This window comes from Heteronotia binoei, chromosome 10, assembly GCF_032191835.1.
Source record: "Heteronotia binoei isolate CCM8104 ecotype False Entrance Well chromosome 10, APGP_CSIRO_Hbin_v1, whole genome shotgun sequence".
NCBI lineage: Eukaryota > Metazoa > Chordata > Lepidosauria > Squamata > Gekkonidae > Heteronotia > Heteronotia binoei.
The window spans coordinates 10,766,257-10,780,576 of NC_083232.1; the positions used below are offsets into that span (position 1 = coordinate 10,766,257).

Below are 14,320 nucleotides of genomic sequence, written 5' to 3' on the forward strand. Positions count from 1 at the left end.
TTGAGGCTTTCCTGGTGCCTAGTTAATATCCATTAGGCATTTACAGACTCGAATAAAGAATTCTTTTTTAGCTGCCTTTTGCCTGATTGTTTTATTAATATAATTCTTGATCTTTTCCTTAAAAGCTTGCTAATGTTACTAAGTTCTTAGCATCATAAGAACTGAGGATTTTGCCTGAGGATTGTTTTATTAATATAATTCTTGATCTTTTCCTAAAAAGCTTGCTAATGTTACTAAGTTCTTAGCATCGTAATGCTATACATTATCTGTTTTATGTATTACCCCATTCTTTTCTCCTTATGTAGTTTCATTTTCTGTATCACTTGACATATATTGATTTATGCACTCTTCCTAATTTAGTAATCCTAGTCCTTTTGCATTTCTTATTAGTTCTCTTGTGTTATTTGGTTGCAATACTTTATATTATGTAATCCTCTTTTACTCTGTGAGAAAGGTGGACTGTAAATTAAGTAAATTAGAAAATAAATTTTCACTGTATGCTGAGTTTGTTTTTTAATCCTTATCATCTTTTGTAGTTTTGTTTGCAGAAATGGTTCTGCTCCATGTGAAGCGTGGTGATGAGAGCCAGTTTTTGCTGGAAACAACATGCAGCACTTCCATTGAAGATTTAACATTAGCAGTGACAAGGATCTACAATGGAAGGCTCAAAGTTCAACGTGTTTGTGCAGGTATCAAGTTTATCTGTTGCCTTTCTGTTGTTCTCTGACTGTCCTCAGGAACACAACTGTCCTAATACTGACTGTAAGTTTGCTGTATTCTTGTTTGTGATTGACACTCTTTTCATATGAGTTCCTGTGCCAAAGTTCCAGTACATAGGATTTGGGTAAGGCTCCTGGATGCTTGTGGTAACTCTCACTGTAATGCTGGTGCCAGCATCCAAATTTTGGCCCTAGTGCAATAGTTTTCTGTGCACTACTTAGACTCTGTGGCCAGATTGTGCCACAAAAGGCCTTGTGCTATATGTTGGAGGCAATGTGAAGGGGACAGTGATGGAAACTGGCTGTCACCCTTACACTAAATTATCTGGCCTCTTTGAGCCTTCTTGAATTGCAGATGTGCAGTGCAGATGACAATCAGGGTTGTTTAGTTTTGTTCTTGATTGATTGCTGTGTTTTCTACTTGGAAGGTCTTCATGTGCTCTGTGGGCACAGGGACACTCAGCTATAGTTCTACAAGCAGCTACTTGAGCTACAATGTTATGCTGATCGCTTGGTGTTTCTTTAACTCTAGAATAAATCACCATCTTATTTCAAGTGAAATCTTGTTGATGTCCCCAGATTTCCTGTGCAGGATTCAAAACAGATATAAATAATTTTTAAACATGACTGTGATAGTACAGATTTATACTCTGGTGCTATAATACTTCTTGATTTCTAAGTAACAATATTTCTTTTCTGCCAGTGGATGGACTTTTCTCTTCCCATGACAGAATGCTCTACAGCAGACGCTGCACTGAATCTAGAAGGTCCCCAGAAGCTGTATTTATGGAAAGGAGGGGCATGGTAGCCTCTGTGCCATGTGTAGAGCTCTGCTTGCGGTTCTTTGGATCCAACTCTAGGAGAACAGGAACTTCTCAAATGTTCAGAAGGGTCTGATGGGAAACAACATTCTTATTCCATTTTTTATCTTCTTTTTTTAAAGAAATGGAAATGCTGGCAGAACATGGTATTTTATTACCTCCTAACATGCAAGGTTTGACAGATGAACAAATTGAAGAGCTGAAGTTGAAAGATGAATGGGCAGGAAAATGTATTCCAAGCGGTGGAAGTGTATTTAAAAAAGATGAAATTGGGCGAAGAAATGGCCACGGTAAATGCAACGAGGATACATATCTTGTCATAGCGGTCTTCAGTCCACAGGTTGGAAACCTGAAGTGGGTTGTGTATTGAAGATATTTATTCATTTTTATAGCAAAGTTATGCAGCCAGGATAGCCCAGGCTAGTGCTTGGGAGCTAAGCAGGGTCGGCCACAGTCAGTACTTGGGTGGTTGACTACTAAAGAAGACGGGGATTGCTATGCAGCGTCCCTGATGGAAATCGGCATGTTGTTCTTTCTTACACAGTATTGTGTTTGTTCTCTTATACTTATTACAGTCAGAGGTAATTGTAAATACCTTATCCAGAGAGACAGTAGTTGTAATGTCATATAAGTAACCAATGTCACTGCCTTAACTAATCCAAATATTAAATGTAGTTTGTTCAATGTATATATCAACATTATTTTAAGCTATATAAATGTGAGATTGGCTGAAGCAACAGACCATATATGTTGCTCTTATAAAGCTCCATATTACGGTAAGTCCCTTGTATCTAACTCAGGGAAATACAAATTACAGCTAGTAATGTAATATTCAGCCGGCACTATAGAACGTTGTTACTATATAATAATAAAATGGCTGACTCATGCCAGTCATGAAATCTGCAAAGCCAACCTCCAACAGGTAAGAAAGCGGACTTTTAAATTCTTCCTAAATATACAGAACATGAGGAGATCCTCAGATATGAAGTGGAGAAATGGCTTTATAGATTAACAACAACAAAAGGGAAAGTAGCAAAATGGCCTGATGAGGCCTGAACATGCTCCAGAAAGCATGGAACATTGAAACCAGTTAAAGGAGGCAAATGGGAGACATGGGAGAAAGCAGTCAGCAAAAGCTGCTGGGATAGTTTAGAATTTTGAAGGTAATTCTCAACCCTGCACAAAGTTCCTTACAGGTCTCCAGCTTAATCCCTCTAATGTCAAAGTTTATGGTTGAGTATTCCAGAATAAAATAAATAGTCAGCTAGTTAGCTTTATTATTTTCCTGATCAGTGATTGCCACTGAACTACATAATCTGTTTTAAACTTTTTTTAAAATGTCTCTAATAAAGCTTCTTTGTTTTAACTGTGTGTGACATTGGAGAGTGACTTGAACTAAACCCAGTGTAAGCTTGGTTATTTACTGCACCAAGGCAGGCTCAGCCATAACAGCATCTATAAGAGGTTTCCAATTTTTTTTTAAAATGTCCATGAGCTCTTGTCATTTCTGTGCCAGGTGAAGGTGCACACACATACACATAAAAATACAAAAAATACCCCTCAAAAGAGAAAGATTTAAGATTGCTCATCTCTCCAAATCCAAGGATATATCAGTAATCAACTTGTTATAATTTAGCATAATCAGATGTATGCAGAAGAATGTGATGTGATTTTTTTTAATCCCTTCTCTTGTAGCCTCTTTAGAACCAAGTTTGCTTGACTTGGTTCTATTTTTGAAGCTCTGGATTGTTTCCTGGGATGTCATTCTAATTATAGTGGTGCTTTGGTGCAGAAGAGCGTCCTTATGCCAGCAGAAAGCTTTGCTTTCAGTGAATAGAATCATAGGATACAGCCCTCTATCTAGTTGTTAGAGAACTTCATTGACTAATATAAGCTTTGACTACATCTGGCATTTAATTTAGAGGCATTTCCAGTACATCCTTTGTGCAAAATTGGAATATTGGTTTTATGCAACATGTTTTGTACAATGACATGGGTATTAATCACGTCTGTTACTTTAAAGCTCCAAATGAAAAAATGAAGCGGGTTCTAAAAGCAACAACAGAAGAAGTCAAGGCACTAATTTCTAAGGTAATAAATTGTTAGACAAATACTAGCATTATAAAAGTAATTTCATTGATATTTTTAAACTTTTAAAATAATTATGCATGTTCCTCAGTGGAACAGTCTTCTTTGGGAGGTGGTGGGCTCTCCTTCCTTGGAGGTTTTTAAACAGTGGCGAGATGGCTATCTGACAGCAATGCTGATCCTGTGAATTTAGGGGGAGTTATTTGTGAATTTCCTGCATTGTACAGCGGGGTGGACTAGATGACCCTGGAGAGTCCTTCCAACTCTGTTATTCTACACAGACCTTCTGTGTTGTCAAAAGAAGCTGCTTTAAGGATTAATGTGTGACCAGTATTTTTAAGGTTTGAGCTTGCGGGACTCTGCGCTAAGTAATAATGAGAATGTGCAGTACACCACTGCCCTTTGATATTGTTAATGTGGCAAACCCATGGAACAAATGATCCCAGTAACTCAAAAGTTGTATGTAAAATTACCCTACTTTATTGATACCTGCCCATAGTTAAGTTTCTTTGGAATATCAAATCACTCAAGTTGACGAAAACAGTTTGTAGATCTTCTTATAGTCAAATATTTATTATGTCGAGCAAATGACATCAGATTCCTGAACTTAATTTTTGTTCTTGCTGTAAAGGTTGTTGATCCATTGTATTAGTGCCTACATTGCCGTCTGTTTTTATCTTAATTGCTATTACGTTACATTGTTTTAATAATTAATTATGATACTGTTTTTAACTTGTTACCCACCCTGCGTCTTGTGGTTTGGGGAAGGGTGTGCTAGAAGTGTAATGGTTAATTAGTAATGAAATAAATAATTTTGAAAACATAAGAATTTGTAAACTTGTAATTTGCTATAAAATACATGTTAATGCAGGAGATCTCTGGTCTCCTGACTTTTTAAAACCTAGGATTGAGCGGAGGGGGGGTGAGGTGGATCTGCTAGTCTGATGGTGGGTTCCTGACATAATTGCTTCCCTAGCTCTTATTTGCCCTTCAGGAGAGGGAATGCATCAGTTGTGGTTTGGGTTTTTTCCCCCCTTTAGTAAGGTGGCCCAGAATGGTGGCACACAATGTTTGCTATTAATTAACCCAACAGTTGTTGTCCACAAGGAGTCTCTCTTCTCCTATGCTTCTATTTACATTTTTAAAGAGAAAGAAGCTTACTGAAATCTTAAACTACCATTCATTTCAGAAGGTGAGCTAAGCACATGCTCAGTTCTTCCACACACACACATTTATACCCAAACACACTTTATGTTCTTAATTTTGAATGGATCGCTGTCATTTGTTGCTTTGTAGATAATAATTCTAGATTTATAAATGTATATATTTATGACTATCACATTCTCTAAAAAGTAATCTCATATACGGGTTACCCACTGAAAATCTGTTACAAATACTTTCTACAGCCCTTTTAAATTAAACCTTTAGAAATTAATGTGTCAGTTTATCCCTACTAATGTAAACTGCTATATTGTGCATACAATAAAACAAACCTTTACATGTTTCTTAATAAATTAGCATAAAATTAAGAGAGGCTTTACGCTCAAATGCCACGCTGATCCATATTGCAGACTGACTGGAAAACATTATTTTCTTTGTGCTTTGTTGAATTAAATAATGACTTTCGTCTATATTTCAGAAACAAGTTCAAGCTAATGTATATGTTAATATGGATATGGTGAAAGATGCTCTGGATCAACTTCGAGGAGCTGTGATGATTGTTTATCCGATGGGACTGCCTCCATATGATCCAATTAGAATGGAATTTGAAAATAAAGAAGATCTGTCAGGAACTCATGTAATAATTTACTTTGATTGCATTAATATTTTCTGGATTGAAAGATTGGGGATTTTACAGAGCATGTATTTATCATTTATTTTTTATTAGATTGCTAAATTGCTTCGTTTCAAGAGGTCTTTGCATCCTACTATCCATTTTATATTTTTAAAAAGGCTTTATGTTGCTGGTGCTTCTGCAGGGGAAGATCTTAACTCCTGCCTTCTTGCACTAGGATCAGAGTGTTTTTTTTTTCCTATCCCTCCTGCAGCCACAGAGCAACTGTACATTGCTACAGATTTCTTTACTAGAAAGCTGGAAAAAAGGAGTTTCTATCCTACTGCTTGTGAAAATTCAGTTAATGAATAAAACATGCTAGACAAGCATGAAATCCATTTAAATTACCATTTAGTTGATTTTTAGGATCATGTAAATATGAAAAAGATTGGCTCAACAGTATCACAGTGGGATTGAAGAAAGCAGAATGGGACTTTCCACATTTGCCCCCTGAAGTTCTATTCCCAAGGGTCAGAAGACCTTCATGATCAGCATTGAGGGCAGAGTGGTGGGTCCTCAGAAGGAGGACGGAATTGACAAGAAATACTTCCTCGTTCCTTGGTCCACAGTTTAAGTGGTGCTGTTCTGGTAGAACAGTATCTTTGGATTCAATATATTTTGCATTGTGGTTAGAAATGAAGTATGGAGGTATGAATATTTGTCACTGAAGGCACTGCTATTACTGGAATTAAATATAACATACGGCTTTTGAAACTAACTTAGCAAGGAAATGATGCATATATTATAGCATCCCAACACAGTGGAATCCAATTATGTTGCTTTGAATCCCACTACATATCAACAGAATCAGTCACCTGATAAGGAAAGGCAACCTTCTAGATAATTTAAGAGTAAGAATATGAGTATTATACTTAAAGCTATTTGTAAACCCTGCTGTTAAGTCTTACAGCTATAATGAAAGGTAACATAATAGAAATTATTAAAACAATTTATCATTCAACTGAATTTGTCCAAAAAGTCTTTCCACTCTGGGAAGTTAATTCAAGTCATTCTGAGTTGACTTTCTCTTCATAGTCCCAGGAAGTTCTTAGCATTACGATTATTAAATCTGTGAATCCATTAAATATTTTAGTTGATTACTCTCTGCATTTTAACCAATTAATTATTTAATGTACTTATTACATATTTTCATCATATGAACTTTTAATTTAATGAGGAATGCTTAAAGGTAATCTAGAATTTTAAAAAAAACTCCCTAGCATTCTTTTGTCAGAACAGGCACTTGAATAACTTGTATTTCAACCTGTTACATTAACTCACCAAGATACAAACAAGTATGCCCTTAACTGTGACTAAAATTTGCAGTTAAGATTCATTTCCCACTGTTAATTAAGTGAAGTGTTAGTTGATTGATTTTCCAAGTAAACAAAGTTAAAGCTGCAGCCTGCATGTAGGTTACATGACCCTTGGTTTGCACTGACTCTATGAGATACTTGTGTTCCTTCAGGAAGCAAGGTCTCCATTGCCAAAAGAAGATGCCCTATGAATGAGGGATTAACTCAGGATTCGTGCAAATGAACCTAAGGGCACCCGTCACTATAGGAGGGAGCCCTTCCTAATTCTTTCCCAGCCAAACTAATCTTTCTAGCCAAAACTAATCTTGTTCTTGTTTTTTCTGTGTCATGTTGTGTCTTTTCTCCATTTTTTATTTATTCAGTTTCTTTCCAACTCACTTTACTATCTTCTCAGATTCTTTTTCCTCTTTTTCTTTCTGGCGGCGGCAAAGATTACTGTGTACTCCACCAGAAGAGTGGCCACCTCTGAAGTACTAGGACACCCATTAAAGACTTTTGTCCAGCTGCAGCATGCATTTCTTTTTGCAAAACATTACAAGATTGCCCTGATGCAGCTTTTGGGAGACTCAACAACATATCTTTTCTGTACAGCTTCCTCTGCGCTAGCAGTGTTCTCCCTCCTTTGCATGGACAGCCTACTTTGAAGCATTCCACTGTTTATTGGACACATTCCACTGCTGATGTAGAAAGGAATGCAGGGCCTACTGTGATCTTCTTGTCAGTGAATGAAGAATGGCCTGTCCCCACTGGGGCATAGGACCTCTCATTTTTAGGGACTCCAGGTTATCTCAGTTGCTTCTTTCTATCTCCTTTTTCTGTCCTCCTGATGTCTTTTGCTGACACACATAAAATACTGTAAGGGGCTTCCTCCTATGATATGGAGTAGTTTCAGGTTCATTTGCACAAGTCTATAGTACTCTGGAGAGTTAACCCATTGTTCATAGGACACCTCCCAGCCACAAAAAAAGGATCATTTCCTGTATCTTCAATATTCGTTTCTGCCAACTGGAAAATTACGTTTGCTGTCAAAATGCAATTTTATACCAACTAGCATTCCAGCAATTCTGGTTTTTTAAAAAATATATGATCTAATTGTGTGACTACTTTGAAGACCCATGGTTAGAGCCAGTAATATCACTACTGACATGAAAAAACACATTTGTCCAATCCCTTAGCCATGACGTTATAAATATATTTACAAACCTGTACAGTAGAGGGATGTTTTAATATTAACACGTAGCTACCCATTTAATCACTTATAGTTCTATCATAATATAGCTGTTATTCTCTTAATGTATCAAAATATGTGAGCTGGATTTCCTATACAGTAGGCTTCCTTTTCCTCATCTCTTGTTGAGTTGAAACATTTCAGCTGGAGGCCAAGTTGTTCCCTTACTCCATTAAAGGGAAACCTGTACAGTTTGTAATTTTTGTATTTGTTATTGGAAACGCCATGCACATTATGCATTTCCTTGCATTTGACATTTTTTTCACAGGCTGCTCTTGAAGTTATTCAGGAACCAGAGGCACAGTTGTGGTGGGCAGTAAAGGAGCTGAAAAGGACAAATCAGCTTTCTGACTATGTGGGCAAAAATGATAAAACAAAAATTATTGTCAAGATACAGAAAGTAAGTACAAGTCTTTTTGTGGTTCTGCATTGGTTGTCCGGGGCTTTGTCAAGACTGAGCAACGGTTCATTGAATTGCAGTGCTGTTTCTCATGGTTCCAGCACTAATCTTTACACATGCCCTATGCATGATGGGTCACAAACAACTTGGTGGTTGTTGTTTTTAACTTGGGGACAATGTTCCCTCTAAGCTAGCGTGAGCTAGCTCACAGATTTTTAGATCACACATTTTTGTCTTAGCTCAGGAAGGATGACCCCAGAGCACACTAATTTATGCAGCGGCTTACAACTTTAATGACAGTAGCTCACAAAGCAGAATTTTTGCTCACAAGACTCTGCAGCTTAGAGGGAACATTGCTTGGGGGTATAATGGAAAAAATTAGAATTGCATCTCTGCCATACAATATGGGGATGGGACGGTGGCTCAGTGGTAGAGCATCTGCTTGGGAAGCAGAAGATCCCAGGTTCAATCCCTGGCATCTCCAAAAAAAGGGTCCAGGCAAATAGGTGTGAAAAACCTCAGCTTGAGACCCTGGAGAGCCGCTGCCAGTCTGAGAAGACAATACTGACTTTGATGGAGCAAGGGTCTGCTTCAGTATAAGGCAGCTTCATATGTTCAATATGGCAATCATTAATGCTCAGGCAATGGTTCTTTTGTGATGGCAATTCATTGTACTACTTATTCTGAAATGCCTGTGTCTGTTTGAGTTGACTATAAGGTTCCTATCAGAAAATACTCAGAATGAAAACATGATGGGGAGTGAAATCTGCTCTTTGTCTCTAATAAGCCCACCCATTGGAAATCAATTGGGCTTTTATTTTTTATTTATTTTATTTATTTCATTCGATTTATATCCCGCCCTACCCCACCGAAGCGGGCTCAGGGCGGCTTACAACATAAAACTCTAACAATAAATCAGCTTAAAATACATTAATAGTTAATACAATAAAATACATAATCTGCATAATCCTATGTTGATTTTGGATTTTTACTTACAGCAACAATTCCATCTTTATTTTCCCAGAAAGGACAAGGTGCTCCAGCCCGAGAACCTGTTATAAGTAATGAAGAACAAAAACAAATGATGCTTTATTATTACAAAAGACAGGAGGAACTAAAGGTATTGGGTGTTGCTGAAGTATGTATACCATATGTATCTGAAGATAATGCAACTAAATGATTTTTAAATTTATAACATTGTGCTCTTTTTTCCCCAGAAATTAGAAGAAAATGATGATGATTCCTGTTTAGATTCTGAATGGGCTGACAGTCATGCTTTGAAAAGACATTTTCATGGTGTAAAGGACATCAAATGGAGACCAAGATAAAATGAGTTGTATAGATTTATTTTTAACAAAATTCATGAATCTACTGGTTATAGTGGATATATGAATACAAATCTGTGCATTGTATATTCTTAATTGTAGTGCCATAGAAGAAATTTATTATGGAGTTTGGTTCAATATTAGTCTCAGTCTTATGCACAAGCCACACTTTACCAGTAGAACGGGTTGTGTTGTGTTGAAAATCAGTTTTAATAGACTATCAGATCAGATGCTTACATTTTAAAAAGCTGTCATACTAATAAATAAGTTTGTCCTTGTTCCGCAGTTCTTCTGGTCCCTTTGTTCCACTGATGGCATGCTTTTGCAACATTCAGTATCTCTTTGAAGCGACATTTCTAGACAGTCCACTTTCATACTTTGGCTGATGTGTCCTGGGATGAAAAATTGGGGGAGAATCCTACTAACCAGGTTCTTCTTATGGGAGGGAGACTAATTTCTAGGAAAAGAAACTAGAAAAGAGCAAGATTCTAGTAGCACTTTAAAGACTAACAGAATTTGTGGCAAGGTATGAACTTCTGTTGAGTCAACTGCTCACTTCAGATATCTGAAGGAGCAGTGTCACCCCATCCAGGCATGGTCATCTAACTCCTGTAAACGCTGCCTGTTTTATGAAATGGCATCCCTGAAAAGTTGAGGAAAGCCTCTGCCCTGACAGCATTGTGAAAGGGCTGTAAAACTACTCCTCAAGAAGGTTTTAAAGCTTTTTCAACTTGGGTAATGTTTAGTTTTTAATTGCTATTGTGAGTGTTAACTTTGTTGCCTACCTTAGGTCCCCATTGTTGGGAACAATGTGGGGGGGGTGCTGATTCGTGGTTTGTTCTGAACTAATTTGGACCTTGGTGATTCATTTGGTTCATTTTTAAGTTTGTTTTCCTAGACAGCCTGGCATTGATTCAATGAATTCCTAAGCAGTGTTGGGGATAGACTTCTTGGAGCCCTAGAAACACCCATAGCAGCTTGATTGGCAGCTCCAAGAGCCAGTCACAGAGCTCCCATTCTGCAGCATGAAAATAGAGTTAGTTGTTGTGTGAGCTAAAGCTGAGCTTTCATGGGGGGCATGTGCTTTGGGAAGGCTATAACTCTGAAATCCTAAATTCAGTCTGCCAAACTTGGAGGGCAGGTGGAGGACAGCCTGGTGGGGACTCCTGGTGAGTTTTACGTCTCATGAACCATGAACCGCTTCAGAAATCAAATTAATCACAAAACAAACCACCATTTTCCTGGTTCACACCGACGGATGGATGGAACTACATGACCAAACAGCCCAGCATTCTGAATTGCTGGACTGTTGTACACGGGGGAGTTGCCAAACCATTGACAATTGCTGTTCGCATGCATACCTGAGACCCAATGGCTAATCAGTGTTGAGAGTTCTAATATTGCCCATCTTCTGGTAGCAGTGCACCCTATTCAGTAAACATAGGGTAGGACTAGAAAAGAGTGAAAGTCCAGGATCACCCTAAAGCCTAACAAAATTTGTGTCACTGCTCACATCTCATGAAAGCTTACACCCTGCCACAAATTTTGTTAGTTTTTAAGGTGCTACTTTTGCTCTTTTGTACTGCTACAGAGAGACTAACACAACCATCCATCTTGATCTATCTCCATACAGTAGGACTGAACTTATTCTGTGAACATTTGAAGATGAACAAAATCTTGTAGCCAACAGTCTTTGTAATGATAGATTTCTGAAGAAGCAAAACAGCAACAAAATGTGTTGTTCCAACTAAAATCATAAAGACTTCACCAGGAAGTTCATATGTGTTCTGAAAGAACTTGGTAAAGGGAGCATTTTTCAGTCTCATGGTAATAAAAAAGATTTATTTACTTTTGCTATAAATGGAAACATGGAAAAATATGAAGATTGGTATCTTTGGAGCAGTGTTTCCCAGATGGTTTGATCAGTCTTAATGGATTCCAGAAAGTATACAAACCATTTCAAATAATGGCTTCCTTTTAGATTAACAATATTTTGGTCTTTTTAGCATGGAAAAATAATGGCAAATTTCACAAATGGTTTGGAGCTTTTTAAATTTTCATATTATTTTTTTCAGTGTCTTACAGAGCTGTCAGCAAGCATTCTGCATTACATCTTCCAGTGATAGATAACTAGTTTTCACATACAAATGGATTTTTAAGCAGGATTTCGCAAAATAGAAAAACAGCATAAGGACCTTTCACTAGACTCCAGATTCAAAAGGTGGTGGGTACTCAGCCATTGCATCACAAATTCTTCATCAGTGTATATTTTCCCAGTAAGCTTTGCTTTTACAGGTGCTATTGTACCACTAAGTACAACTTTTCCCTGTAATTTTCAGTGGAAGGATGATGGCAGTCATATTCAGGAACAGGTCCCTCATTTGCACAGCTGTCCCAAACTAAATTACCTTTTCACAAAAACTTATTTTTGTTCTTTTTCCAAAGGCTATGTGCTCTTCTTTCCACTATGATAGAACGCACTTGGCAGTAAATTGTGCTTATGGTGGACAGACCATGTGGCATAAAACATTGATTAAAAATATAAAATCTTGCAAACATTGACTGTGCTTCTGGGAGAACTCATAGGCTTGTTGATGCATTTCAGGATTTCCTTATTATTCAGATACATAAATCAGAAAGCATAAGCTCTTGAAATATAATGATGGATGGACAATCTGTAGGCACTGCATTGTGCTGTAGAGGTGGTTGAAAATATGACAGTATGCTACACAAAGGAATTTAACTCTGCAATGGCATTATTCTTCTGTGGTTTTCTATTTTGCTGGACAGAAGCTCAAAGGATATTATAGTAAGCTAGCATATGTGTGTATTGTGCCATCAAGTTGCTTATGACTTATGACCATATGAATGAATGATCTCCAGAACATCTTATTGTTAACTGCCTTGCTCAGGTCTTGCAAGCTGAGGATTGAGGCTTCTTTTGAGTTAATGCATCTCATGTTGGGTCTTCCTCTTTTTCTGCTGCCTTCTACTCTTCCTAGCGTTGTTCTTCCAGTGACTCTTGTCTTATAATGTGACCAAGTATAATAGCCTTGGTTTAGGCATTTTAGTGTCTAGGAGTTCAAGCATGATTTGATCTATAACAGGGTTGTCAAACGTCTGTCCCATGGGCCTAATCCAGCTCCCAGAGGGCTCCAATCAGGCCTGCCAGAAACTAGACATTGCCTGCTCCCTTCTCCCTTGCCTGCTTCTTTCAGTCACCATTTCCTTTGATTGACTGGGAATTTTGAACTTAGACTTCCCAAATAGTGGGCTAATACTGACCACTATAGATGGCTGTCTCTCTATTCTTGCATTGCCACATAGGAGTTGTAGTTATTTTTCTGGGGAAGACTAAAGTTTTGTAGACAAATACATAGCTCTCAGTCTGTGTCATGGTGCCTTCACATGTTTTTGACCAGTACATGAAGTAATTTATATACAAAAGCTCACAAATGCCCAGCCATTTCATGTTTTCCTCTGGGTCTTAGACTCAAAGCATTGACCACAAGATTTCTGTAATGTCAATAAATCAAGAGTAGGTTTGTAGCTTACAGACACAAACCTGAACAGTATAGTCAAGATTGCTACAGCACAGACATTGTCTCCAGTTTTTTATGCAATAATTCAGAGCAAGAGGTGTCAGTTACCAAAGACTTAAATAAAATATTGCAAACGTGCTAATGTTTTACATTTAAAAAATATTTATTTTAAATAAAAATAATTGTCTGAGCCCTTTATAACTGATGGTTATCTGTGTCCTTCTCCCTCTTTTTTGCTTTCTTTTGCATCACAGCTTGCTTGCTAAACTCTCGATCACACAGGAGCTACAGAGAAAACACTTCCCTCCATTGCCTGAGGCTCCTCCCTTGGGGAGTAAGAGAGGGAGGGAAAAAGCAAGAGCTTGCTTTGCCAGGCTGTCTCAATTGCACAGCAGAGCTACTGAGCTACTCTTTTCCCTCCATTGCCTGAGGTTCCTCCCCCTTTTCATCCCCTGGGCTTACTTTGCTCAGTTCCCTCCATTGCACAGAAGAGCAACAAATAAAGCAACTTTAAGACCAAAGTTTTATTCAAAGTATGAGCTTTTTGCCTTGCTACAAAGAGAGAGAGGTTTGTTGAGATTATGATAGGGCTTTCTTAGGTGCAACGTGGCTGCCCTCTTTTTTACTGTATTCATGTCTTCATGATCCAGTCTTTCTCAGTAGGAAAGCAATGTGATCTATTTAGATAAGGAATAACAAAAAACCAGTGAGGTGGATTAGGCTAAGAGTGGGTATCCAGACCAAGTTCACCCAGCACATTTCCTTTGTAGACTGGGAATTTTGAACCCAGACTTCCCGGATAGAAGGTTGATACTGACACCGTAGATTGCTGCCTCTCTCTTCTTGTACTGTCACACAGCAGTTGTAGTTATTTCCAGGGATGGAATTCTAGCAGGAGCTCCTTTGCATATTAGGCACACAACCCTGATGTAGCCAATCCTTCAAGAGCTTACCAAAAAGGGCCTTGTAAGCTCTTGGAGGATTGGTTACATCAGGGTTGTGTGGCCTAATATGCAAAGGAGCTCCTGCTAGAATTCCACCCCTGGT

General features: G+C 38.0%; 1 protein-coding gene across 1 annotated transcript; it reads left to right on the plus strand.

Moving 5' to 3' along the window:
- Positions 1–540: 540 nt before the first annotated feature.
- Positions 541–10,010, plus strand: LOC132578079 (cilia- and flagella-associated protein 298-like). Its single transcript, XM_060247912.1, has 7 exons — positions 541–689; positions 1,663–1,830; positions 3,564–3,631; positions 5,268–5,426; positions 8,275–8,406; positions 9,431–9,526; positions 9,624–10,010. The coding sequence occupies exons 1-7, from the start codon at positions 551–553 to the stop codon at positions 9,732–9,734; spliced, it is 873 nt and encodes a 290-aa protein (XP_060103895.1). The 5' UTR covers positions 541–550; the 3' UTR covers positions 9,735–10,010.
- The last annotated feature ends 4,310 nt before the right edge of the window (positions 10,011–14,320 follow it).

What these genes read in the sequence shown, in the direction of transcription:
- LOC132578079 (XM_060247912.1), top strand. Translation starts at nt 551, where the DNA reads ATGGTTCTGCTCCATGTGAAGCGTGGTGATGAGAGCCAGTTTTTGCTG. An exon ending in AAGATCTGTCAGGAACTCAT is followed by an intron (nt 5,427 to 8,274) that starts GTAATAATTTAC and finishes TTTTTTTCACAG; the next exon opens with GCTGCTCTTGAAGTTATTCA. An exon ending in AAAGACAGGAGGAACTAAAG is followed by an intron (nt 9,527 to 9,623) that starts GTATTGGGTGTT and finishes TTTTTTCCCCAG; the next exon opens with AAATTAGAAGAAAATGATGA.